Source organism: Eleginops maclovinus, chromosome 18, assembly GCF_036324505.1.
Source record: "Eleginops maclovinus isolate JMC-PN-2008 ecotype Puerto Natales chromosome 18, JC_Emac_rtc_rv5, whole genome shotgun sequence".
Classification (NCBI taxonomy): domain Eukaryota; kingdom Metazoa; phylum Chordata; class Actinopteri; order Perciformes; family Eleginopidae; genus Eleginops; species Eleginops maclovinus.
The window spans coordinates 10,624,452-10,652,300 of NC_086366.1; the positions used below are offsets into that span (position 1 = coordinate 10,624,452).

Below are 27,849 nucleotides of genomic sequence, written 5' to 3' on the forward strand. Positions count from 1 at the left end.
GAAAGAGCTAAAGGTAGATAAGATATGCGTCTAATCACCGTGTAATCACTGTATTCTAGATTATTGAAAAGGGTTTACCTATAGGGTGCTGTGGCTTAGTTGGTTAAAGCGCCTGTCTAGTAAACAGGAGATCCTGAGTTCGAATCTCAGCAGTGCCTTTTCTGTAGCTGAGATTGGGGGTCATGACTGTGAAGCGCTCTACAGATACATCAGAAGAGGTTATGAGAAGATCTCAGCTGGGTATTGTGAAGTGCTTAGTGTGCGTATGTTCTCCCTCAGTGAAAAGTATTTCTGGCAATTACTAGCATAACTAACTCCCATCCAAACTGAAAGGCTCTGCAGGGCTTAATCATTTTGTTTTACCAAAAAAGCACTGACATTATTTTATACTTTCATACTTTAGACCATGAAGGTTTCAGTTTGCACATTAATCACAGATTGCACCCAATAAGCCCAGAAAATTCCTAGCAGTTACTTGGAATTTCATTTTTAGAAGTAACATGTTGTGAATGATTTCATTCAGTATATTAATGTATTTGGAGTTAGCAAGTGGAACAATGCTTTTTAATTGATTTTTAAATGGCACTGTGGCTTCCCTCGATTCAACTCCCGGCAATGCATTGAGAAAAAGGCTGTGCTAGCCTTTTCTACTTAACGAGTTTCTTGTAATGAAAACAGAAATGTGTTGTACCACACAAGTAGCAGTGCATTAGTCCTTAAGCTTTACTGAAGCCTGACCACAAGGCTCAGATCGTGTACATCGTGTAATGTTAAAAGTTGGTTAAAGCGCCTGTCTAGAAACAGGAGATCCTGCTTTGAATCTCAGCAGTGCCTTTTGTACAGACACCATGAGTCTTGTATCAAAACATGAGAGAAGTTATAAGAATAACTTCATACTGACATGAAAGATAAAATATGATGTCCCCATCAATAAGGTGTAGTTCTAAACTGAGGAGACACATCTCTCCAAAATCAAGAAGAGCTTTAGTGCCCTAAACTATTATTTACAGTTTTATTTAGAGTTTTCAGCAATTCCATGGGCAGTTAGGTGTTTTTGTATTCATTTTCAATAGGGTTTGATCCTCTATTGTTGATCTAATGCTTGTTTTCAAATGAATTTCAAAAGGAATGCCCCGTGTGAGGCTCGAACTCACGACCTTCAGATTATGAGACTGACGCGCTGCCTACTGCGCCAACGAGGCTTGCAGTGTGTGGTGAACACGAAAGTGATAGCTCACACTGCAGACCGGGGGAGGGAGCGTGTCCTGTTTCAACAGACATGCACAAGGGTGGAGTTACACCCTGAACATGGGCCCCGGCCTCTTGCAGTAGATCATTAACAGTTGGCAATCCTGCAGTGTTGTATGCAGGATTCATTCAGTCATTAATAATATCTCAAGATGTTCATTGCGCACAACTAAACTGAAGCTTCTGTGCATATGACAAATATAACATTTAAATCTTTGAAGCCTTTTTGAAGCTACAGCCAGTAATCTTAAGCAGCCACTTATAAAACAGACTCTACAGGTTTAACATGAAATAATGTCTTCGGAATCCTTTGACAGTTATTTGTTTGGGACGTAATTAGCATGGAGAGAACTGTCGGTAATTATGCTGTCTAAACTGTTTCCTTCCCAGGTGTTGCTTGATTGTTGTTAAGTTTTCTAACACAGTAAGGAACAAACAAAGCCGGTGGCACTGTGACTATGACTGAATGCATAACCTGTAACAGTCCTCAGTCTGGGGTTCTTTAACAAAATAAAAAAATTGAAGCAGGTTGGAAGATTAACTCTCAACTTTCAAAAACTTCCTTTGGAGTGTCTTAAAATCCCCGCGACGCCAAGGCAAGGGCAAACCATGTAAGCAGAAGTCGATCAGATAGAGTTTGTAAGAGGAGTTTGTTAAAAACAGAGCCTGAACAAGGCCAAATATACCCCCAAACGCTACACTTAATTAAAAATGGCTTAATAAAGACATTCCTAGTCCAAGATTGTGTTTTTAGCCCCGCTCGATCCTGTATTGTGTTAGATTTGCAAAAGTAAAACTGGTTCAAACCTTCTTACGAGCACAAACAAGTTAATTTACTATTCAAATGAAAGCTAGCTCCCCAGTATGATACTGAGTCCTACACATCTGCATCTAAAAAGCAGAACAGTGAATGCTAATGATTATCTCTAAAACCACTTCCACGCTGCCACATTAACATGTGACAACGACTCTGATCGGCACCAAAGAAACAGGACAATAGATTTGAAAACAACAAAATGAGACCTGAACAGAACAAACATTACATCTGGTGTTGCTGCACTGAACTGCTACTAATCCAATCACTATTTCAGGCTGTTTAGTCATTTGACAACATCAAATCTGAAATCATATCCAAGCCCCATTACACTGCTCAGAAAACCCAGTATCACATGCGCTTATTCCATTTCTTAATTTGTCAGATTCTTTCTCATAGCAAAAGCAGTCCATTTTTTATGATGCAATGCAATGGAATAATGTGCTTTTGTGGAGAGACTTTATCAAGGTTGCCCAGCCTTAAATTGTTCCTTTCAACAGCATGGCAGGAAGGCAGTGGCTAGGTTTGTTTAAGCATCTGCGTAGCAATACCAACATTGCCTTCTTAGAAAATAAGGCTTGGTTAGTTACTGTTGACCTTCATAAGTTTGCCTCACATTGTTGCTCCTGTCTTTAGTGTTTAGCTAATCAAAATAGGTACTTCACAATCACTGGAACTAAACAAAAGATCCTGGGTTCAAATCCCAGCAATGTCTAATCGTTGTATTTGTCTGTTCAAATGTTTGACTGTGACAAGCCATATGTGAAATTAAATTGAAACCATATAAATATCTTAACTCAAAACTCGCTCAAATACTGGCAGCACAATTCTTGTATAACATTTGAGAGAAGAAATCCCTAGTGGTGGATAAGTTAGAGGAACATTTGTGCCACTCAATTGCAGTCCATTCAATCTGAAAATGTGCAATGCTAAACAAAAATTCAGTTTCACTATTCCTGTTAACAAACGGCAATGTCAAACATTTTCTGATCGTCTTTCATATGTAGAATATATTTCCTACAAATGTACCTTTCCAAGATTCCCAACAACTTGCCGTTCTTCTGTCTCTCCACTCTCAACTGGTGCTGTGGCTTAGTTGGTTAAAGCGCCTGTCTAGTAAACAGGAGATCCTGAGTTCGAATCTCAGCAGTGCCTTTTCTCCAATGAGCCTGAGCCAGTATCTCAACTAAACAGTATAAAGGTCGACTTGAGTGTTATGTACAGGAACATTTGTCAGTCATTATCACACTTCATTGTGTTTGTGAGTAGCTCAATTCATGGTTTAGTGAATAGCTCAATTGAAAAGATAAGGAAGTTGCCGAACATGTATTAATTGGCATCAATTATTAAATTATTTGTATGTATTTCTACATGAACATTTAGGCTAACTCTCCTTCACCGTGGTTGATGTTATAAAATTGGAAGCTGAAAACAATGCAGTCTTGTCAAACTGCTTCTTAGTCGTGAAAAACCCTAACCCTAACCCTAACCCTAAGGCTTATGAATCAGTGTGTTTCGAATAGAAACTCAGAACTGGTCAGAGCTGAATTCATCAAATGGTCTCAGATACGCAGGTAAATGATAAGCCCCTGGTGGTCGTCATCTCCATTATGCGCCTGTGTTCATTCAGCGTCAGTGACAGTACATGACATCTGTGGGTGTAATCGTATACCTTATGTTATGTTTTTCATTCTGCGCATTCCTGGACTGCGATAAGAGCTCTCACTGTCTCTGCCGCCAGAGTGTTGTTTGATGTAGAGAGGGCAAGGGGGAACATGTGTTTGGGTTTTTGCATTTTGTGGGTCACAACAGGGGTCACTTGGGCATCAGGAGACAAAAGAAAACTGTGGTATTGCTTTGAATAATGTTGAGAGCACTACTGAGATGCCTAAGGACACCCTCTCTATGTATACATCTATATCATATACTTTGGTGTATCTGTCAAATGACAATAACATGCTGGTTAATGAACAATTATTCACACAATGTTCAGCCCCTTCAGACACTTAAACAAAACTCTTTCTCTGTTGTAGGACCTACAGTCTGAAGAAGGGACAGCTGGAGAGGGACTATGCACAGGTAAGGACGGCTGAACTCTTGCTCATTATGTGAATGTGTTAAACAAGTATCATTACATCCGTCTTACAAACTTCCCAAAGCCTTGCCAAATGTTTAGAGGTTGTTCATTAATGCTATTATTATTTTCTGCACAACTTTATTATTCAACGCCTGATGCCTCGTTCTTCTCTTACTTCATTATATTGTATTTTAATTTCTGATTTAAAGGCAATCTGATTGTGGTATTTCGATTCAATGTATTGCTTTTATGAAACTCTGTGTTGAAGTTACCAACCTGGCAATCGCTTTGTAACATCTATTCATATGGTGCATGGTAACAGCTGGTCAAAGTGACTTCTTTTGTTAACAGCAGGTTATGTGTTTGAATCCCATCAGTGCCGTTTCTACCTTTGATTCAAGTCTTGTATCAAAACTTAAAACAGGAAAGCTCCAGTGTTTGATTTGGTACTGGAACATTTGGAGTACTAATATGCTAAACTGTATTCAAGTCTAAGGATTTCCCTTATCAAACATCAAAGCCAAACTGGTAGGTGCTGGGTCAAACTCCTGAAATGTGAGAATATGCAGCTTTTCTTGTTTTAAAATGACTCAATGATTTTGTAATATGTTCTGCCAATACTCAGAACCAATATCATTATTTCTCTCTGAATAAATTGTTTTAGTACTGGGTTTATTTGGCTTAGTTGGTCAAAGTGGTAGTCTAATAAACAGGATATCCTGGGCTCAACTCCCAGCAGTGCCTTTTCTACAGTTGAGATAAGGATGTGAAGTGCTGCCCAATCCTGAAAACCTCATTTGAATGATTATTTTGTCTTCCAAGGCCCCCACCCACCCCATCATCTTCATTTCGATAGAACATGGTGGCTTGTAAACCTATAGGGTGCTGTGGCTTAGTTGGTTAAAGCGCCTGTCTAGTAAACAGGAGATCCTGAGTTCGAATCTCAGCAGTGCCTTTTCTGCAGTGAGTCTTTGTGAAATCTTAAAATAATAAAGCTCCATTTGGGGATTACGTACAGAAACATTTGCTCTTCCAAGCATTATCGGTCATTTACAGTCTTAACTCTTGCGGGTTTGTGAATAAGTTGTTAAAACTGCTAAGCAGGTTGAACATTTTTTGAAAGGCAGCACATTGTTGTATCTATGGAGGATACAAAAACACTCAATAAAATCAATAAATATATTTAGTAAATAAACAAATGAATAGAGTAAAAGTGTCTATTTTTTAGATTATTAATGGCATGCTTTTATTTGATAATGGAGATAGGAGATAAGAACTGTTGGTGAAGAGAGCAGGAGAATGACATGCAAAAAACATTCCAAGCAGCCGGTGTTTTTTTTCTAAGATACATTATTAAAAAACATTGTATACATCAATATTCAACTGTTTTTTCTGACACCACAGAACAATTAAAAAAAGACAACCTCTCAGAATAAGGATCAGATTTGAAGCTCCAAAACTGATTTTACTCAATTTCCCTTTATTTGGTCATTTCTGTTTGAAAAAACAATATGATGATGGTGATTCCATTGCTTTAATGAAACTGTATATGAAGTTTGCCCTGAGAAACAGATCCCCCAGTACCTTCACTCCTCTGTCAAACCACAATTTCCAGTAATGGGTGCATAACTTGTGGTTTTCTGCTGATCTTTGATTTATTGTTTAATGAAAATAAAGATGCACACGTGAGGGAGGCAACATTTGGTTTCACTATCCATGTTCCTCTTTGGCTATTCGGAGATGTTTCAGTGTTTGTCTCTCCCTCTTTCTCTCTGTTTTAAATGTATAAATGCTGCATAGTAATCAAGAATCTTGAAAATAGCAGACAGCGAAGGGATTCTGCATGCAAATAAGCCCCATATATGCTCAACAATAGACGCTTACAGCTTTGTATTTTTGCAACTTGCAGTTCCCCCTTGCAAGCAGCCCTAAATGAACTTTGCGATCTCAGAAGACTTCTATAACAGGAAAGGTTTCAATCTCAGAAGACTTCTATAACAGGAAAGGTTTCAATCTCAGAAGTACTCCCACTACCAAACCAACAGAGGGTCTCCAAACAGTTAACACACACATTTCCTATTTTTATTACTGAGTTTAAGCTCAAAACGAGCTAGTACTCATTTATACGCTTTCCAATTTTCATAAGTTGATCAATCATATAACCAAGGAGAACAAAAGCTAGAACAATTGTTATTTGTAGCTCTATTTACATCTTCTGCTGGTCTAACCGAGGACAGAGTTGCCTGCTTATTGAAATTGAATCAATAAGATAATGTTTGTTGAAACAGAGCTTTTGATCTCTTGACATTGAGAATACGTGCAAGCTAAAAACGAGGCCTGTATAATAGGCTATATCATCAGTATGCAGACTTGAACGGAGACATTTACAAGTGTCTATATTTCTAAATATAGTGGGGAAAAAAATGACTGAATCCTTACCATGACATTATTTTTACCCAGCAGACTGCCACTCCACAGTGTGCTGCATATTTTCAAGAAGGCACAGAACCAAAATACATTTCCAGTAGATGGCTGCGTCAGCATACTTACTGAGCATTAGTTGAACGGTGTCTATGTAGCAACCAAGTCGTGCCTGCCGACAACAGCGTGAAAGATCTTTAGATTTGTATTGTATTTTGATTCTGTTTAGCTTAAGCTCTCCTCACAGGAACACGCACACATTGGTACAGACACTCTGAGAAATGCTCTCAGCTGCAAAATCCTCCTGAAAAACCTTTGAATACATTACAGATCCAGCTCTTAACTACATATTCACATACAAATATGCACTCTATGTATCAGTCCACACAAACAGCTCTAATTTTGTAGCCCTAATATGAGGGTGTGCAATGGAGAGAGTGAGGAAGATGTGCAGAGAGAGGAGGAAAGTGTTTGAGCATCTGTCTTCATTTGCATTTGGTTTGAATGATCAGGTTTCCTGTGGTCGACCCCTCTGGTTTCAGACACTCATTATCTCCCCCGCCCCTCCCTCACTCCATCAAGCTTTCTCTCCATCTCCCACTATTCTCCCTGAGCGCTGTCTGCTTCACCTTAGAAATAAAGGTTGCCTAGCAACAACCCCCTACTCAGAAAGACAATGGATCCCTTCCTAATTGTAGTTATGTGCATGTATGTGTGTATTCCTGCATTGGAATGTGTTTCGATATGAATGGGGAAGTAAATGAACAGAACTAATTATTGATCTCCCCTTATTCTTATCAGAATAGCATTTTATTATGGAAAGTCTCGGTTTGCTGCACTCTCAGGTAGTTGACTCCACTTAGTCAATCAGATGGTACAACAGAGGGAGGATGCAACTTGTAAAAGGACAGACGGAGAGACACAGAAAGAAACAGACTATAGAATTTTACAAAATACAGAAAAAGGCCAGAGGAGTGTTGCAAAAAAAGACAACAGAGGCAGAAAGAAAGTAAAGACACCGCTGTGTTTAACCTTTGTCCTTTCACTGTGTCATACAAGAAGCCCGTCTGTGAGGGAGTCAGCCGCAATTACCAGCTGCCAATCAAATGCAGCATGTTCCCAGTGTGTGTTTGTGTGTGTGTGTTAGCATGTCGGTGCTGTCTATTTGTCATTTTCCCCCTCCCACGATCAACATAGCTGGAATAGTTTTAGGCTGGGGTCACACTTCACTGTACTGCCCAAAAAGGCCAGCCTGCTGTAGCCGTCTATGTGTCAGTGTCCCTCTGTGCACCCGTAGTGCAGAGTGCATGTGAATCAGCCTCAACATTATGGGTGCTTTTCATGGTCTGTAGCTCGTTTCAATCCCCTTCAAAAATGTTTTCAGTTTATACACATCTGAAATAGCCTACCCAGAGTTAATGCCAATGTATACACACAACATCAATTCTAATTTATCTCTCCTCTTCTCCCCATCTCGTCTTTTCCTACTCTACTCTTCTCCTTTGTCTCTTTTTTTCCCCAATCCCTTTCTTCCATGCATGACATTTATCCACCCTTCCATTAAAACAACTTATTAATTATGTATCTGTCTCTAATGTATCCAATGGGGCACCGATATTTTGAAAAAGGTTTATAGGAGCAAAAAGAAGTCTGAGAAAATGATGAAGAAAATGAAGATTTTTCTTTTTTGTCTTCTGGTTTTCTGTCTCACATAAACACACACATACATCACATGCAGTACATTTTTACAAAACATCATTATTTTTTGCAATCCCTAGCTTTTTTGTTGTTCATTCGCTCTGTGTCTGTCTCCTACTCTCCTACTTATCCCCTGTCATTACCTTAGCTTACTCTGCTGATGCCGATGCCATAGACACGCACACACACACACACACACACACACACACACACACACACACACACACACACACACACACACACACACACACACACACACACACACACACACACACACACACACACATACACACACACACACACAAACATTAACGAGGCAGAATAGTGCAGACAGGAAGAGATGGGAGAGAGAAAATCAAATATATTGATTTAGGAGGAAGTTGAGAAAGTAAGTGGTTGAGAAGGCAGACACACAATGGTAAGGAGAACTCAGAGAGAGACGGCAGATAAGTGAGTGAAAGAGCTGGAGTAAACTGAGGTATCAAGGTGACCGTCTGCAGAGCTGTTGGCAGGATGTGCCCCGCTGAGAGAACAATAATGAATGGACAGAGCAGAGTTGTGAAGCGATGAATCAAGCATAGATCCTGGCTGATACTTACTAATACTGTATCATTTTAACATTCTTGCTCTATGGATTCCTTATTTTTGCCTGAATACACTACTTCTCAGTTAGGTATGTTTTGAGGTTATCATCAGTAGGTGTTTTTTGGACAGTTCAGAGTTGCCTGAGTGTGGTAAAATGAAAGAAAAAGTTACCGTAGACATGTCATCCTGCAACAACAACAAAATACACTCGCCTCAGGCCAACGAGTAACAATTATGTCACCTTATTTTGACCTGTAATTGTAGTGTCTCCTGCAGCCTTGTCTGTAATTTAGAAAGTGCCAGAATGCAGCTGTGAAACCACAAATGAACTCCCAGACACGGCCTTAAAGTGATAAAAATAATTGCAGGTTGTAACAGACTTTAAATACACAATATTCAACAATAATCAGCCTCTCTTCCTCTTCCTTTTACTTTTTCTTTGTCTATAAATGACGCTCTCACACACTGGTCTACCCAGGATATCCTGGCGTTTGGGTACCCTGTTTGCCAATCGGATCACAAAAACAGGATGTATGTGGTATATGTACACAGGAAGGGCAAAAGAGAGAAGAGTTGCCATAGTAACTTACAGGAAAAGGAGGTTGTCAGGTAATGACAGCATAGAAAGGTTGATGGATATGAAAAGAGAGGGAACCAAAAGAAAGGTGGAGGTGAGAGGAGCACAGAGAAAGGGAGCCAGAGGGGAAGCTAGAGAGAGAGAGAGAGAGAGAGAGAGAGAGAGGGAGTGTGGGGAAATGAAAGAGCAACAGAAATCCTCCAAAGTTGGCCAACAACACCTCAGCTGTCTCATATCATTCAGTCTTATTATCCTTGCCATTTTGTATTTGCCAAGTTTAGCTGTCATTGCTCTTGCTCCAATCACATATGTCACCATAAAACGAGGCTTTAAATTGTGTGCTGGCATTAAAAAAAAAGGAGGAAAGGCCAAGAAATAGTGTGGGTGATATCAAGTAATATGTAGACAGCATTAGTACTGCGTCTTTATTACTTGGCTTGTGACGTTATCCCCACTAAAAGTAATGAATTGATCCAAATGTAATGTACTCATATTGGCATAAATACAAACACCAGTGGTTAAAGTAGTTATTGATATTGTTCATCCTGTCCATGCTGGCTATGAAGAGAGATCTTTTCCTCAGAAAGATAGAACTAAAACATTTCTAATATAACTAAGGCCATTCTGAAGGCCATGGTAATAATATCCACTAGAGGACACTGATGAGTGCTAATCCCAGATGTCCAACTGGATCAGATTCAAGCTACGGTCTCTGGTTTCGCTGGTTTGTTGACAAATTGTTTGGGAGCAGTGTGGTGTGGAAATCAAACTGTCAAATCAGTCCTCCTTGTCAGTCACTGTACTCAGATAACCCCCCCTGAAAAAACAGACGTGCGCACACGCACACACACACACACTTTATAAACAAACGATCTACAAAGCGAGGCAATTAAACCACACGCTGTGTTCTTGCAATTTTAATATTCTGTGCCTGTCCAGCCCTCTTTCACCCACTCTCTCTCCCCTTATTTTTTTTTTAAACAAACACACTCACACAGTCTTTCATCAGAACTACCCACACCCACCCCACCCTTCCCAAGAGAGTGTGAGAGGTTGACTATCCCTTAAAGGAAATGGGTTACCTCATGCATTGGACAGGGCAGTAACTGTGCCACGGCTTCTCTTTGTGTGTGTGTGTGTGTGTGTGTGTGTGTGTGTGTGTGTGTATATTTTACGTGGTCTTTCAATGGCTCTTTGAACTTCTCTCCATACTTGACATCAATACTTGAAAATGTCTCCTCTTTGGGACGAATAAAGGTATTCTGATTCTGATTCTGATCAATGAGAGGGACATTAACTAACCATTCCCTAAAGAAACCTACACTGTGAGCTAAAAACCTGTTTCATCTTATCCTGTAAGCTACGCTCATCTTCATGGCTGCTCCGGAACATTATGACACACAGTAGTGCTGACCTTTACTGTTACTTTCATCCATCACAAAGTATTTTCTCCACTGGCTTCCAATGTACTTACCCAGGAACAAAGAGGAGGTAATGGGGAGTTTTTAGTCTTTGATTACGTGTTGACTCCAGAACAAGCTGTTCTTTCCTCTGAAGGACTTAACTGGTGGGGGCCAGGGGTCACTGGGCCACTGACTCCCCCAGGACACATGCTTGTGTGTCAGCTGGAGGGAGACGCATTTCAGGTCTAGGGAACAAGAGAAATAACTGGTAGATGTTTTCTGATGGCCTCATTTACCATCTGTTAAAGGTAAAAAAGGCAAGATATACATAGGATGTGACTCAATGAAATATTTATAAAGAGCGAGAAAGAGAGATGAGAGAGACATAAGCTGAGAGCTGATGACTGGGAGACAGATATTGAAAAAACAGAACAGAGATAACCAGATTTACATGAACATTTATATGGGAGAGGGATGGAATAGATAACGAGAAGAATGTGCCTCGAAGGGATGACTCACTCCCTGAGCTCCGTTTGTTGTATTTACTGTTCTGGTTTGTTAACAACTGTTTTATTAATGAGGATTTGCCCTACACACACACACACATACTGACACACACGCAAGCGCACACACGCATGGACTCCAGTATCTGTGAGTTGTGGCGGCTGACACAGTGACCCAGTCCAGAAGATGTAGGTTACCCTTTCTTGCAGCCCTCTGGGTTTCCGCTCATACTCACTGGAGCTGGCTGGGGAGTCACTGTTGCTGACGCAGAGCTAAAACAGTTTATAGTGATGTTGTTTGCTTTTCATTTTCTCACTGCTGCTTCTTCCCAATTGTGCTTTCAGGCTCTGCAGAAGTTAGCAAGCCAGTACCTGAAGAGAGACTGGCCTGGAATCAACCCTGACGACCAGAGAACAGACTACAGGTTAGTGTGTGTGTGTGTGTGTGTGTGTGTGCATGTGTGTGTGAGTGTTTGTGCCTTTGACATTTAGAAGTATGCAACCATGTGTTTTCTCCTAAAGCCCAGCTAACATTTTTTTCAATTTGCACTGCCAAGATTTAAACGATACTTGTTCTGTATTGCTCTTTAATTCTTTGCAATTATAATGTGGTCTATATTTGAGTAATTATTTAATGTAACAATATTACTGAAATGCTCTGGGAACCAAAAATGAAAGCATTAACTAATTTGAACTGGTATTAGTGTTTTGTTTGTCTGTTCTACTGTATCAACTACTAAAAATATACATTTCCCAGACTGTAGTCGTGTGAGGAATAAAAAAAAAAGCAATTCTGCAGGAGAACTTTAACATTTTGTAATATATTTCTAAGTTGTACAACAGCAACTATTCAATATTTGTGTGCCTTTTCTCTCCAGAAATGTGTATGCAGTGTGGAGGTCGTACTTAGAAGGAACCGTACAGGTCAGCCAATCCAGGCTCAACGTGTGTGACAACTACAAAAGTCAAGTATCGGAGCCCGCTAAGACTGTTAGACTCTACAAGGAGCAGCAACTCAAAAAGGTGAGCGGATAATAATTTTCTGAAGCAATCTGTGTTCTCTCTCACTTTCTACAAAATCCTTCTTCAGTATGCACTCACACTGAGTTACTGTGACTCATGTCGGTCTGATATTTCTCTAACAGCTTGCTGGTTTTCCTTCTTTTTCTCTTCACAGACCATAGATCAGTTGAGCGGCATTCAAGCAGAGCTGCAGGAGTCGGTGAAAGAGTTGGCAAAAGCCAAGAAAAAGTACTACGACTGTGAGCAGGTTGCCCACGCCATACGGGAAAAGGCCGACATAGAGGCCAAGTAAGCTCACCGTGGCGCTGTGTGTGTGTGTGTGTGTGTGTGTGTGTGTGTGTGTATAGAGAGAGAGAGAGAGAGATGTATGGGGAAACATCATCATAAAGGCAGCAAGAAACAATCAATTATGAATGCATATCATGTTTTTATGAGTCAGAACAGATAAAAAGGGAACAGAACATCACAAGATTGTACATTTGAAAAAGTAAGTTTGACAGTGTCCAAACTATAAACCTGAACCAAGTTGTTCCACATGTAAAATATCATTTGTGGGTGTTTGTCCACATTGATGGACCTATCAGATATAAAGTGTTTGTGCTACAGCTTTCCAGGAAGATAGAAATGTATTTGTTTTTGATTATACATCAAGTTTAATCAACAGTCTGCTGCTAGAAGACAGCTTAAGTTTGTACTATGAACATATTGAAGCGGTGTTTCACAATCAGCACAGACATTGGATCCAGTGCTGATGAGTGTTGTTTTCCTGCCAGCCCTAGGTAGCAGTAGCTATGGTGATATTATCCCTTCATTGAATTCTAGGCTCCGGTTAAGCGCCCGCATCGATTGGCCAGTCAACTCTTTTCTGTTCTCTATCACTCAGTAAAAAGACACAGCCACAGAAATGACTGCATTGCCGCTTTGTGTGTGTGTGTGTGTGTGTGTGTGTGTGTGTGTGTGTGTGTGTGTGTGTGTGTGTGTGTGTGTGTGTGTGTGTGTGTGTGTGTGTGTGTGTGTGTGTGTGTGTGTGTGTGTGTGTGTGTGTGTTTCAGCAGAGAGGGAATGTGAGGCATTAGTCATTGTCGGGCACAAGAACATACGGGAGGGAGTTGGTTTTATTCCAGCGACATAACACACACTTCATGCTTTTGATGCCCAACTACATGCATAAAGCACGGTGACATAGGTAGAAACACAACACACACACTTACTGAAACAATTAGGTAAGCGAATGGGATACGCACGGCCAGTTTTAATGCGCTAAAGAACCAAAAGGCAGACCACACACATGCACACAGGCTCACTGTATCACTTCATGAGACAGGTCATTCTGATGCCACCATCAATATAAATCACGCTGGCTGGATCAGGCTGAGATTTATTGCTGCTTAGCTGCAGCCTGTTCATGGTCAATATACAAGGCCTGCTCTAAAACAGAGGTTAGAGACTAGAGATATGATGCTGTAGAAGTGCCTTTCATATTTGTTTGTTTGAATTTCGAATTACTTTCAAAATGAACTTGTTGCTTGCTCTGTTTTGTTCTTTCAGGTCTAAACTGGGTCTCTTTCAATCAAGAATTAGTTTACAGAAAGCAAGTGTAAAGGTAAGGGAATTCACTCACAAAGACACAAACACTGTTATCCCCATTAAGGCAGAGCTTTCAAGCTAACTCTTTTAAACTGTTATACAAACCCTCTGTCTCTCTCATGTAATTTGTTCGGAGCTTAAAGCTTTGATCTGCTGCTGTAATGCCGTATCATGTGTCTCTATCATTTCAGTTGAAAGCCAAGAGAAGTGACTGTAACTCCAAGGCAACACACGCAAGGAACGACTACTTGCTAACGCTAGCTGCTGCCAATGTGCACCATGACCGTTACTACCATACAGATCTACTGCACTGCATACAGGTAAATTCACAAAACTGGATTTAAAGAGTTGAAAGGTTTGAGCGGAGTGAGAGATTATCCACGTCCTTGCAATGAATGTGGACATTTGAATTAGATAGAACATTTTGACATCTGACTTAAGACTATCACTCGCTTATAATAGCCAGAGGGATTTTCCCCAGGAAAGGGGACACATTTCGTGGTTCCTAAATTCAAAGGCAGAAGGTACTTTGAATTAAAGCTTCATTTGGGATAAAATGTCTTCCTTTTACGAGTTCACAAAGTCAGACTTCCTTTCAGCGTATACTAAGTAGTTGGGGGAAATAAAGTCATACATGAAAAAGTGATGATATTGAGGTTCTCAGTCTTCAAAGAGAGTTCTCTGGATTTGTGCTTTGAAAGGGGCTTATGTGAAGAAAAATATCCAGCAAAATGAGACATCCTGATGTCTTCTTTCACCGAATGATTTGTAGGCATGAAATTATTTTTCCCACAGAGCTCAATGAACTGAAATAAGGCCAGAGGAACTCTCATGAAGCTTTGATGAAGTTTGTCCTTTTTTAAAAGCTGTTCTGTAGAAAGACGAGAAAAGGTCATGAAAGGAAGAATGTGTATGCATTTGCTAAATCAGTGATGTATACTTCTATGTGCAATTCATCTTCTGTTTGAGCCAATAATCACATATATGACATGCCTGGCTCTGAACCTGAATGTGTTTGTGTTTTTATTATTATAGTTGTAGGAAATAAATTGCATGATTTTCTTGACATACTCATTTTTTCTGATCTAAGTAATGACCTCATCGCTGTAAGTAATCTTGGTTAAGCAAGTTCAGCAACTCAGAGTGATTCATTTTGACACAATGCAAATGTTCTGTCACCCATAATAATTGTTTCATCAGTGGGAACTAGCTGCTTTTATGTGTGGAAACATCTGGATCAGCAGGACCTTTCTAGCACAGAATCAAAACAAATGAGGAAGTTTTACAAAAATATCTCTTCAAAACAAGACACGCAGGTCTGTCAATGATGAGCAGACACATGTACACATTCACACACGAGGACAGACTGCTCTATGCATTGAAACACGCCTCGGCTAGCGTGTAGTGAATAACTTGAGCTGCTGAGTAACAGTGTTGTCATCCTTTTTAAAATACTGTGCAAACATGTCAGTCCGACACACACAATTATACAGTATATATATATACACACAGACATCACATGCGGGACGTTTTTTTCCTGTATCCTGACAGCCATTAGTGATGTCTGAGTACTGATTTGGCAGGTAACACACACAGACACTTAGTGACAGCCCAGGCTCAGCAAGTTAGAAAAAGGCAGACCATGCAATATATAAATTCATTTCAACAATTGTGAATTTGAAGCAAAAAAAGTCTATAGTTTTTATGTCAGTGTTGTTTGTTATGAATGTAATATGCAGGCTAAACAAAGAGGAAAAAGAGTAGATGATGATGGTCAAAGAGAGACAGGATAAGGAACCAGTCTATATAACATACAGTATGCCTAGCCTGACCAGGGGCAATACATAAGCTAGGGTATAAGTTCACCGTTCTCTACCTGTAGGGAAGGGAGAAGAGAAAAAACTCCAGAAAGCAGCGCTGACAGGGTCATTGGATAGCACAGACATATTGTAAACATTAGAGTGACAAGGTGACTTTTGCCTCTCAGTCTAAACCATTAAGCAATTTGTAATATTGATTAAATCTGCTTCTCTCTGTGTGTTATCTGTTTGCTTTATGTTTTTGTGTTATTTCTGTCCTCAGATGCTTGTTCATGTCTCCTTGTCTCTCACATACTCGGCCTCAGGCATGTATGAGCATCTATACTACGAGGCTATTCTAAATAATAGATCCTTAGCCCCTTGCGACAGAAGGACAGGACTGCGGGGAAATATGCATGTGCAAAAATACATGCATACAAACACACAAAGAGAATGAGGGACATTGCTAGAGGGAGGCAATCTGCTCATTCTCTCTCCCTCTGCAGTTTGTACTGTGGTGTGTTCAGGTCCTCACCTGAAAGCCGCTGACAACAACACTTCTAACAGGGGGGACAACAATTTGCAAAAAAGTACAAGTTCTGTTGGCAGTCTTGGCTCCAGAGAGATAATAATAATAATACACACTTTACAGAGCAAAAACTCATAAAAACATAATGAAAACAACACACTATGTAAAGAAACACAGTCCAGATATCAGCAAAAATTGAATATGAATAGCAGCCATCTAACATAAATTCAACCAAAACAGCTAAATAGAAGCCAAGGAAACCTTTTAGGGATTGTAACGTCACCCTAAAGGCACAGATTGTCTCCATTTAAGACTGCCATTATATCAACCTTAATTTGAATTGCATTGCCAGGGACACTATTCATCAGACACTGCTAGTCGAGGACATTTTAGAATAGGGATACAGGCTTCTAAATGTAAATATTCAGATGTGTTACTGATATTCTAACTTTATGGCACTGACGATTTGCCAGCTCTCTGTAGATCAAGACATTTCAGTCTTTAATTCCAGCCATATAGAGGATAAGAAGCCGGCTGTTATAGATAATAGAGAGGTTTTCTAAACATGAGGCTCTTGTAATTTAGAGCCTTGTTTGAATCTTAACTTCCTAAATAATGTCTGTACTGCCTGTGGCTGCAGCACCAACATACTGTATACCTCACACTGAGCGCTACTGTCCTTGTCAATGCGACAGTGGTAGTGAAAGGGCAGAGGAGGCTCAAACTGCTCCACATCGCCCTCTGCTGTTGGCAGGCGATGCTCTTCCTAAAGTCCCCTGCTAGACACACACTTACTCTCACAATTACACCTCTGCTGCCCTGTCTGGTCCTCTGCACTGTACTTAATGTTCAGGCTGATGCAGTCATTCAACCCAAAAACAAACACACACTCACACAAAAACACACATACAATGCCCTGGATGAGGACGGGGCTTTTTCTGGAAGCTGACTCACTCAGTTTAAACACTACCGTAAAAGGATGAAAGAAGGAGGGGAGGAAGAGAAGAAAGGGGGAGGAGGGAATGAGCAGAGTGATGAGGGAACATTTATAGAGAAGTCAGCCAACAACCCACCCTTAATGACATAATTTCCTCCTCAATTTCCCATTGTTTAATAAGTCTGTGTGTTGCGTATGTCGTTGCAAAGGCTACGTTTGTTTGTGGTATGTGTGTATTAAAATAAATGTCTTTATGTGTTTGCTGTCTGGGTGAGGAAAAAACAGTGTAGGTTTTAAGGTGATCTTGTAGACTTGGCCCAAAACATCCCCCTGACCAGCAGAGAGTGTGTGCGGTTTTCTGAGTGTGAGCTTTCTTACAGTACCTTGGCTAGAAGAGCGTGTGTGTGTGTGTGTGTGTGTGTGTGTGTGTGTGTGTGTGTGTGTGTGTGTGTGTGTGTGTGTGTGTGTGTGTGTGTGTGTGTGTGTGTGTGTGTGTGTGTGCAGTCTCTGTTTTTTGTTGAATTGGAATCTGAACCCCTTCACCTCCCCCTGCAGCTGTGAGAACGCTGTCCAAAGAACACTTCACACATCCACAGACACACACTCTTCCATCCACTCTTTCTCTCTGACTGTGTTTCTTGCTTTTCCATATATTTTCTCTTCACCTCTTCTCCTCTCTCTCCTCTCCAATAACCTCTCTCTCTCCTCTCTGTCTGTCTGTTTGGCACCGTGGCCTTCCACTTGGCAGCACTATCAAAGCTCCCGATAGAAAGGCTGTTCATTTAGATTGCAAACACCATTAAAATGTCTTAAAATCGGCACATTAGGTCCCACCTCCAATGATGAGAGCTGTTAAAGAAAACGTCTGCTAATTGTCAGTCTTTTATTTGACTTGGCTCTTGAATACATTTTACATTTGAATAATGATCCTTTGAAAAACGTTTAAACGCTTCCGTTGAAGCAGTTGAATAATGAAATTACATTGGTTTAATCCCTTTCTTACTGCAACCTCTCTCTCTTTCCTCTAGGCCTTGGATGGCAGGATCTATGAACATGTGAAAGACTACCTGGTAGAGCTGAGTCGTACCGAGCTAGAGGCATCGCAAGCCTCTCACAACACCTTCCAGTTCTTGTTGGACAAATCCACCAGGGTGAGTCAGATGTGTTGAAAGACACAGACCTTAAGCACTTACTTTAACTTATAAGTTAGTTAAAAGGCAGCTTTTCTGATCTTAAAATGGATACGCTGGGGAATATTCATTAGTATTCTTAGTTTGACATAAAGCCACATTTTTGGGTTTTATTTTGTTGCAAAAAAGCCTATTTGTCAGGTGAATTGATTGCAACCACATAACATTTTGAGTTCATTTATTATTACTAGGCCCTGTTTTCACTTACAGTAGGTGAAATGGGCCTACGGTTGGAGGTTGGAAGTGTTGCTCATATACGGCTAACTATGTCTAACTAAAGAATTCAGGAAAAATCAGTATGAGTAAACAAATGCCTCGGATATGTGTAATTTGTTTCGTATTGTTGTTGTGTTTAAAGGGTGCAATCCACTCGTAATAAAACAGAATCAATTCATTTTAACGAGATCTGGTAATTTAATTAACATAACACCACTCTGCAATTTGTCTTCATTAATACAGTGTGTGTGCATAATGGCTGGAGGAACAGCTGAGCACAATGCCTCTCAATGCACCTGCAGACAGGATGGTGTGTTATGTAACTGGTTTCAGTCTAACCTGGAGTTGAATCACTTTTTCTATAAAGGAACTTAACTTGACTACACTCGTACCCAAACAAGCTCTCAATAAAAATCCAAAACATCAAATTATCAAGCCCCAAATCTGTGTGAATATAAAATACTCACCGACTTAAATGGTGGCTGTAAGAGGTTTGTAGTTCAATCCATCCCAAGGCAACAGAGGCTGCGGTCCGTGTGGATTCTCTGATGTCACAGTGAATAGATCCCAATCTCCCTCTACCTTTCTCTCAGGTAATACAAGAATACAACCAGCAGTTGTTCATGCAGGAGAACCCAGTGTTTCACAAAGCACACGACTTCCAGTTCCAGCCCAGCGAATGTGACACGGTAAGGAAACAGACTTGGGTCTTGAACTTTGAAAGTTTGTATATGAACCTGTTTTACACATTAAGATAGTCACTCCATTCATTTCACTCTCAAACACAGACCTAGTAATAAGCCTCTTGTGTTGACACATGAGGACTTTTCCCTCCCCCCACATGTTGTGTCTCCTCCGATATTGTTCTTTACATCTCTGGCTAAAGTCCTTAGCTCATATGAAGCAGATGAGTCTCTGAAACAGAATTCATGTATTTTTATTCTAGTTTTAGAGAATCCCATTAATAAATCCGGGGCTGAGAGGCTTGCCAAGCTGCAAATCCAAGAGCCAAGCCTCTTATCATTCTCTCTAGAGACATCTTTGGCTCTTTTGTTTCCAGCTTTTTGGAGATATCTTTATGTTAACACTTCAGGATGGAGTTGTCCAGTTAACTAGTGTCTGACAGCTCAACAAAAGCATGATTCTGCTGTATCTAATATTAATAGTTTAACATCAAATGTAATGTTTCCACTGGGAGCTTTTCTTTGTAGTCCTAGCTTTTTTTCACCATTAACATAAGTGACATATCCTTTCTCTGTAAATGAAATGCTTGCTGGACGTTGAACATATTTAAATAGTCGTTTATCGGTCTAAAGTCTTGTTATCAGAATACAGCAGTGGAACGGATGCTGTCTCACCCCTCTGGGGGCTTATTAAGTATTTCCGGCTAAAAGAGATGTCTCCCAGTGGACATTAGTCCTCTATAGCTTTCCTTTTCTCTTGTGCCTGAGTCATTTTGTGCTCTCTTGATACTCAGCTTCTTTCCTTCTGTCACACTATCACCGTGTTCAATTTCTCTCCCTTGCTGACGTAACATTTCTCTAAACAATGTGCTACTCCTTCCCTGTATCTCCCCAATCCTGTTTAACCTTTGCTAACACTTTCCCCTTACCTTTTTTTCCATTAACCCCTCCTTGTATTTGTGTGTCTGTGTGTTTGCACTGCTGCTCTTGCGTGTGTGTGTGTGCGCGGACGCTTGCCTTTGTGTACGTGTGTGTGCCAGACTCTGAGCTCGGTGCCGCAGTTGGTGGACATTGAGCCGTCGCCCGTCAGTGCCATGAGAATGACCCTGGCACAGGTAGTCTTAACTGTTGTTAGCATTCTTCACTTTCATTCCTGACACAAACCATGGATCATCTATTCCAAATCATGTCCATCTCTTTATCTGACACAGCCTCGGTCAATCTTCTAACAATGCATAATACTATGTTTGACATTTTCCATGCTTCTCTTGATATATGAAGCACTATGTATGCATGACTACAGAGCAACCTAACTCTCCGACCTATTACTGCTGATTGCATTAATGCCCGCTACTTTGTATGTAGTACACGTCACGCGCCAGATAAAATCAGATTTAGATTGTTTGATTAGAAATTATGTTGAAAACGGATTAAATTTCCAGGTCTGTTAGTAGTGTCATGCATTCATGTAGTTGGTTGGGATCATCCCTCTTCTTAAACACACAGTAGACATTACAGCGTAGTTAGCAACAACACAAATACTAGGGAACTAGTTTGTCATAGTAAAATTACCCAAAAAAGACAGTTGCAACATAATAGCATGGGTGTGACCTATGACAACATGAACATTGCTGGTATAATATATAAAAATAAACCTGATGAATATGAGTGAGTTTTGAATTGCTGGTAGGATGCATAGTCACAGCTTCAGTTGTAATTTGAATTGAGCTTTCCTTTATGCAACAACACTGTGACAACACCTACCTGACCTTATCTTTCTTCCAAATACATAGTCGTTGCCTTTCAATTCATGATGTCACAAGTCAATTAAGCTTTATTTGTCTAAAAAATACGATTGAGATAAAGTTCTATGTTGTACGAGAGACCCGAGAACAAATTAGATAAATGAAGTGGACAATAACACAAAACACGACCATCACAAATATTACTAGAGATATAAGCTAATACGCTTTAAAGGGTTTTTAGAAGAATTCATGTTTGTAATTTCAAGCTGTGCTGCAGTTCATTTCAGATGTAAAGTGGAAAATAGCGAAAACCGTTCTTCTCTAATTCAGAGTTTGAATGGAGGAACCTTTTTAGACAATTTCCCCTGTGTCCTGGTTCTAAATATGCCATTGCTATGAGACGGATGATCCGCCACTGCGTGAATATTCTTGATTATTTGTAACCAGGAAACCTTTCTATTTGGGAGTAAATAAGGCTACTTATCTTGGTAGCAGTATTTTGACTATATACCTTTTATACCCTGCCTAATCCAACTGCTCCATGATATTGAAACAAGGGAGCTGTATTTGCTGCATTACTGAATACCACTGATGTGAAAGTGACTCCACAGTAGCGTAATGCTTTGATATTGTCATCTGTTGGTGAGTAATGCTTTCCCAACACACAGATGACTTATCAGATACCGTAGCCTTGTTGCTGTTGCATCATCTTCTGAAATTGCACGTAATCATTGCCTTCCTGTAGATAAATGCCTAAAATGTTTTGGTTATATGAATTTTGGTTCAAAATATGATCATTGTAGACCATATGACAATCTCTGTACGACATTATTCTTGTTGTTCGGGTGCGTATATTTGCTTTTATGTGAATAGGTAAAAGTGTTAGTGTGATCAATTATGTTAGAATAATAAGGCAGTGTCTGCATCTGCAAACAGAACTGTACAAACAGAAAAATGTTTGGCTGCAGTGGTGAATGTTTAATAATATTATAATGTCCAACCAAACGTAAATTGGATTAAGGATGCATATTTTACAGTTTTTTCAGGATAACACTTGTAATGTGTTTTTCCCTTTGGCTTTAATACACATACATAGTCTAACATGCATGTGCTGTCTTTGCACTGCAGGTTGTGTAGACACCTTGGACCCATAGTCTCTTACTGCTTTTAAAAATTCCATTAAAATATCTCACAGAAATACTGCCGCTTTCTCTTAAGTGTGATGCCTAACTGTTCAGTGTGATGTTTTATATTAGTCAAGACAATGGTATATCGCTGTAAGCTGTGGTGCGGGGGAGAGGCCTTTTTAGAAAACAATGGGGCTCTGTGACTTGTGAAATTATACATTAGAGAAGAGAGTTGTAGCGTCGCAAAAGTTACAATATAGAAAATACATTTTAAACTGAATTTCTGTGTTTTTGAATGTCCATACACAGAACTTTCCGGTTACTCAGAAAGTCATACTTTTACACAGTTAATTCTCACCCCTCCATCCCTGTGGTTTCTGAATAACACAGTTGTTGTAAACAGTCATCTGAATGACTGTTATTATGACAGGGGAGGTTGTTATTGATGTGCAGTGCGATCACACCATGGTGAGTTCACTGTGCTGCGCTTCACATTTCCCTTATCTGACTGACAACTCATATTTTTATCTGTTATTATATATACAGGGGTTGCTGATGGTTTATCATTGTAACCTTGATCTGATAGTTATTATCTGATATACAGTAGGCATATCAACACATTTAATCAGATAATTGTAATGCCACTAAATCAAGATATTTAAAAATAGGGAAATAATTGTTTTGTTTTCTACTGCAACAAGTCACATTGTGTTCTATACAAACATATTTATATAGCATTTTAAATTGCCCCCAGATTTATCAGGGGTATACTGGTCTGCTTATGTTGAAGAATATATCTGAAATACAGAGTGAGGAATCTGAACAAACATAATTACAGAACAGCATGTAAAGGTCACATTCAAGGAGATGCAAGAGGGGCAAGATTCAAAGTGTTTTGCAAGCCTGTATTAGCAATTATTCAGCAAGGTATGCCGTAGACGCTGGTAGGCAATTTGAAAAAAAATGCTTATTTACTCTGTTTACTATATTAACATTAAAGCAATAAGCTATCAAGGCAATTAGTCACTTTGGAGCCGCTATTCAAGTCCAGCTTTCTGCCTCCCTGCCTTAACTTCCCATCTGAATGTAATTAAGCTGTAAATCTCCCGTGTAATACTCTTCATTTCACACCTATACTTTGCCAGATTTATGCCTTCTTGTTACTGAAGCGGCACATAATTAATAGATATGATGTGCATGGAAACGTGCAATTAAAACATCCTGTTCCATAGTCTAGCTAGCACACTTTTATTATCAGATTATGGGAACCCCAGCCTCTGAGGTCTGGGAGCAGCAGTGACACTGAATATAGGTCCATCCTGAGGCTTAGTTTGTTGTTGTTGGAAGTGAAAATTGCAGTTTTTTCAAATGTCATAGTTCTACAGAAACATGTCACATAATTTGTCAACAATATATAAATGACAGGAACATGTTATTTGCACAAAGTAAAGATAGAAGTTTAGCTTCTGCATGATTTTCATCTTACACAATTTGGATTTATACATAAAAAAGTTACACATGTTAAGGACAGCAGATAAATAGCTATATTATAACTTGTAAAATTAGAGGACAGTAAGGACGTCTTCCCACTTGAATAAAGCAATTTTTTCTAAACAAGACAGATAACCATTTTGTTTTAAATAGTGTCATGAAAATGATCTCTTTGGGTTGTGAGCCTATTCCTAAAGTCTACAATTAAAAGACAATACTAATAATGCTATTATCTATAGCATTACATTTTAATGACTAAATAATCAACAGTGAAGAAAAGTCTTATTTATCAAGAATCATCGCCCGGGCTGATACTCTGTAGTTGTGGACTCATTCCCTGCAGTAACATAGATTCACCGTTAGCTTAGCGCACAAGCCCTTTTTATCGGTAATAACATCAACATTCAGCTAGGTCATATACTGTAGCTTTTAAGGTCTTTCCAAGCACCAGCATGTGTTGTAGGGGGAACAACGCTCTGGCATATTTGTATTTGTTTAAACCAATCACCATTGTCTTTGGCCACTCTAAGTACAGGCTGCAGTACCGGTGTTCTGAGGAAACAGTTATTCAAAGATAGCATGAGGAGAAGAGGATATGTGGCAAATTGCAGGCATTATACCTACATTCATCACCCACTGAGTCACATTTATATCGCCTTTAACCAGTGTTTTGGCTGAGTGACTAGTTAGTTGGTAAATATTTGAAATGCAGTGGCAAATGGGCATTCAGTCTGCCCTTCAGCATGACTGACGTAACAGCATTCCATTGACATCAGGACTCATCAGGACTGCGTGGGCTGGGTTTGATGAGAATTGGACCTGCAGTGACCAAACAACCCACCAACTGTCATCAGATTTTCATTCAAAGGCAGCTAATATGCACAGTGGTTACTGACATCACCTTTTCCAACCTTGCCCTGCCGTCTTTTAACCGGTAAGAAAAACACAGGAGGAAAAAGAATACAGACTGCCATGTGAAATAACGAAAAGGGTTTTGACTTTAGCACAAAAAAAATGTGCGATCATGATTTATTGCATTACTCATAGTAAGAAAAATGTACAACTGTAATGTGTGATGGTTGTGTTGTTGCTGAGTGGTGGGTTAGGGACTGTGAACTTGAACACATAGCCCACATACAGTATCTGCTTAAGTTTGTAAAATAGAAAATGTAAATTGTGAAACACGCAGAGAGATCAAAATACTGTTTCCTACAATCCTGAGGTATACATCTTTTTAAAAGAAAATACAAATATATATAAAAAATGTAGAGAAATATGTATATACATACAACCTGTACTCCCAGACTTATATACAGCTCCGGAAAAATTAAGAGACCACTCCAACGTTTACTTAAATGTTGATCTCTACATGTATGGAATATATTGCTGAAGTGGTCTCTTAATTTTTTTCCGGGGCTGTATATACATATATGTATATATACAGGTGAAAAGGCATAAATGAAAGAACAGCAGTCAATATAAACAAAAATCAAAAGTAACAGTGACTTCAAACGTATGCGGCCAGATATCTTAAAGAAAATGTACATGGTGCAAAAGAATTTCCGTAGCAGCGTAAAAAAAGGGTCTGTTGCTGGATTTGTGTGTCTAAAATAAATGCCATTTAAATATTCCTGTTGCCATCCTCCTGCTCTCTCGTTTTGTAACAGACAAAAACACACACACTCACACAGTCATGCTCTTTCACATGTGGTTTTAATAGCAGCTATTTCTTTCCAAGAGGATAACAATAGCTTTGCAACGCACGCGGTATTAATGATGTGCGAAGGAATCAACCTTTTCTCTCACATTTTCTTTAGCTCAATTAGCAGCTTCTGCACATCCAACCTTGTGCCGCCACAACCGACAGTGTACTTATGAGAGCATTGTGTGTTTGTTTGTTTGCCTGACATGCTTGTGTGTGTGTGTTTATTTGGGCTGGGTACATGTGTGTGTTTACTTATGCCTGTCTGGTATGTCTGTATGTGTGCATGTGTGTGTTTGTCTATATTAGAGTCGACAGCTGGAGTCGGAGACGGGGACGACGGAGGAGCACAGTCTGAACAAAGAGGCCAGGAGGTGGGCCACCAGGGTTGCCAGAGAACACAAGAACATCATACATTACAAGAGAGTAAGATGGAGAATAATGCACGTCACGTCTGACCGTTTCAGAAATAAAATATGTCTCAAAGACAAACACGGGCTATTTCTAATCCTGGATGTGTTTGTGTGTGTTGTTTACAGTGTCTGGAGGAGTGTGAGAACCATGGCTTACCCCCAACAGAGCAGGGGAGACTAGATCTGGAGTTAAAGATAGAAGACACCAAAGAAAACATACGCAAAGCTGAGGTATGTGACTCACATTGTTAGCATTTGTATTTGTTCACACAGTGGATAAATATTGGGATATTTTTCCTCCTTGGTTGCATTTAAACTGACCCCTATCTTGTTAAGTTTGCATTTCCTCCCTGGTGGGTTAATACACAGAATGATGTGTTCAAGTGCACAAAAGGGAAAGGAAGTTGTCTTTGTAGTGAATGGCAAATGTGTATCCCCTAAAATATATTCAAGATTCAAGATTCAAAGGCTTAATTGTCATATGCACAGTAGCTACAGTGTAGTTATGGCAATGAAAATGAAATCCCAAGCTCCTCCAACATGGCAATATAGTTATACGGGAAATAAAACAATTAAACATTAATTTAAATTAAAACTTAAAAAATAATAATAAAATAGTGCAAGAAAAAACAGAGTAGAATAAAATAGTGCAGGACTATGTTGCAAGAGCAATGTGCAAGTAATACAGATGAAATAAACTATATTCATGTCAGAAAAATTAATTCAATAGGCTAAATAATGCAGAGAGAGTTGTAAGTGACCAAGTAAATGCAGGAGTCTACATAAATGTACATAGAATAAGATATACAAGAACAGAATGTAAAATTAAATAAAAGTTGCATATCATTGTAGACTCACTTCCTGCTTCTTTCCTCTGTTTCATTGAAAACATAAAATTCCCCTGTCTGGTATTTCCTCTACCCTTTGTCCGTGGTGCGTGACTAATTATTTGGTAAATATTTTAAATGTGAATAGTTGCAGTTGGCCTGCAGCCTGCCTCTCTGCTCAGCTAACGGAGCAGGAGGCAATTAAAGTAACAAACATGGCCCAGGATCAATCAGTACACCTTCCACATTGCAGGAGATGTCAGATCATTCGAGTTGTCTGACCATTGTTTTCCACAAAGCCCAATAATCCTCTGGTATTTTCTGCACACATTGCACCCGTAGTCCTTTTTAAGCTGTGATTGTGCTGTGATTTCTTTTTCTGTCAGCCTTTCCACCTGTAGAGATGTCCATCATGTATGCATTGAGTCCCACAGATTCACCCTGTCAGAGTATGAATGAGATCGCTGCATCATCCGTCATCTCTCTCCACTCCATTCTGTCTCTGCTGTCTTTCAAAGTCTCTGATCTTTTGGCTTTGGGTTGCTCTTTTCCTTTTATTGTTCATCCTCTACCCAAAGTCTTTCCGCCTCCATACTGCTTTGTATTCAGGCTTTCAAACATCTAGCACCCTCTGCTGTCATGCCCAAAAACACCTTTCACGTCGGATGTTGCTTCTCTGTGTGATCACTACTTCACTATATCTGTATTTGTCCATCCCCTAAGTTAAAATATACAAGCTATTGGTTTCTATTTTAGTCAACGGACACTGCTAATATTAAGCAACAGATTCAGTAGCATGTGATCTCACTCTCTACAAAATAATAAGGAGTTTATCACTAAGAGCAAAAACCTTTTTCAGCCCTCTGTTTCTGTCTTTCCTTCTTCCTCTTCCAGGCCAGAATTGCTCAGATGATTAATATTTAATGAGCTCATTTGGTATAAATGGCTTCATCCCAGAGCTCTTATCACAGAATTATAAAGGGGAGTGAAAGCAGTAGAAAAGACATCCAGTATTATCTGTGCAGTGATTGCGTCATTATTTCCTTTCACACAAAGTCTCACTTTCATCCCATTAAACATGATGCAGAGGCCGTTTAAACACAATTAGCAAGAAAAAGAAGATATTTAGAACGAGGTGTAATTATACAGTAAATCTGTTAATTATCACGTATTTGCACGTTGGTGTTGCGCAAGCATCACGTATGAGATGTCAGTAATTTATTGCTGAAGTCATAGTTGGCCTCACCTCCTGTC

General features: G+C 39.6%; 2 protein-coding genes and 4 non-coding genes across 7 annotated transcripts in view; 4 read left to right on the forward strand and 2 right to left on the reverse strand.

Moving 5' to 3' along the window:
- LOC134880038 (P2Y purinoceptor 2-like) overlaps positions 1-19,175 on the reverse strand; it is a 37,418-nt gene extending 18,243 nt beyond the window's left edge. The window contains exon 1 of one of the 2 annotated variants that reach the window (XM_063906721.1): positions 19,075-19,175. The gene's annotated coding sequence lies outside the window, so the exon portion shown is untranslated. Of the gene's footprint in view, positions 1-10,894; positions 10,981-19,074 lie in introns of those variants that run through there. The other variant, XM_063906720.1, reaches the window with a different exon arrangement.
- LOC134880035 (F-BAR and double SH3 domains protein 2-like) overlaps positions 1-27,849 on the forward strand; it is a 55,405-nt gene that overhangs the window by 11,016 nt on the left and 16,540 nt on the right. The window contains exons 3-12 of the mRNA XM_063906710.1: positions 4,096-4,141; positions 11,672-11,751; positions 12,205-12,349; positions 12,504-12,637; positions 13,898-13,952; positions 14,128-14,256; positions 18,230-18,352; positions 19,201-19,296; positions 25,665-25,781; positions 25,895-25,999. Of these exons, the coding sequence (XP_063762780.1) occupies positions 4,096-4,141; positions 11,672-11,751; positions 12,205-12,349; positions 12,504-12,637; positions 13,898-13,952; positions 14,128-14,256; positions 18,230-18,352; positions 19,201-19,296; positions 25,665-25,781; positions 25,895-25,999 (1,030 nt within the window). The remainder of the gene's footprint in view (positions 1-4,095; positions 4,142-11,671; positions 11,752-12,204; positions 12,350-12,503; positions 12,638-13,897; positions 13,953-14,127; positions 14,257-18,229; positions 18,353-19,200; positions 19,297-25,664; positions 25,782-25,894; positions 26,000-27,849) is intronic.
- Positions 85-158, forward strand: trnat-agu (transfer RNA threonine (anticodon AGU)). Its single transcript has one exon. It is a non-coding gene; the product is annotated as a tRNA-Thr (tRNA).
- Positions 1,130-1,202, reverse strand: trnam-cau (transfer RNA methionine (anticodon CAU)). Its single transcript has one exon. It is a non-coding gene; the product is annotated as a tRNA-Met (tRNA).
- On the forward strand, positions 3,144-3,217 carry trnat-agu (transfer RNA threonine (anticodon AGU)). The gene has a single exon. It is a non-coding gene; the product is annotated as a tRNA-Thr (tRNA).
- On the forward strand, positions 5,021-5,094 carry trnat-agu (transfer RNA threonine (anticodon AGU)). Its single transcript has one exon. It is a non-coding gene; the product is annotated as a tRNA-Thr (tRNA).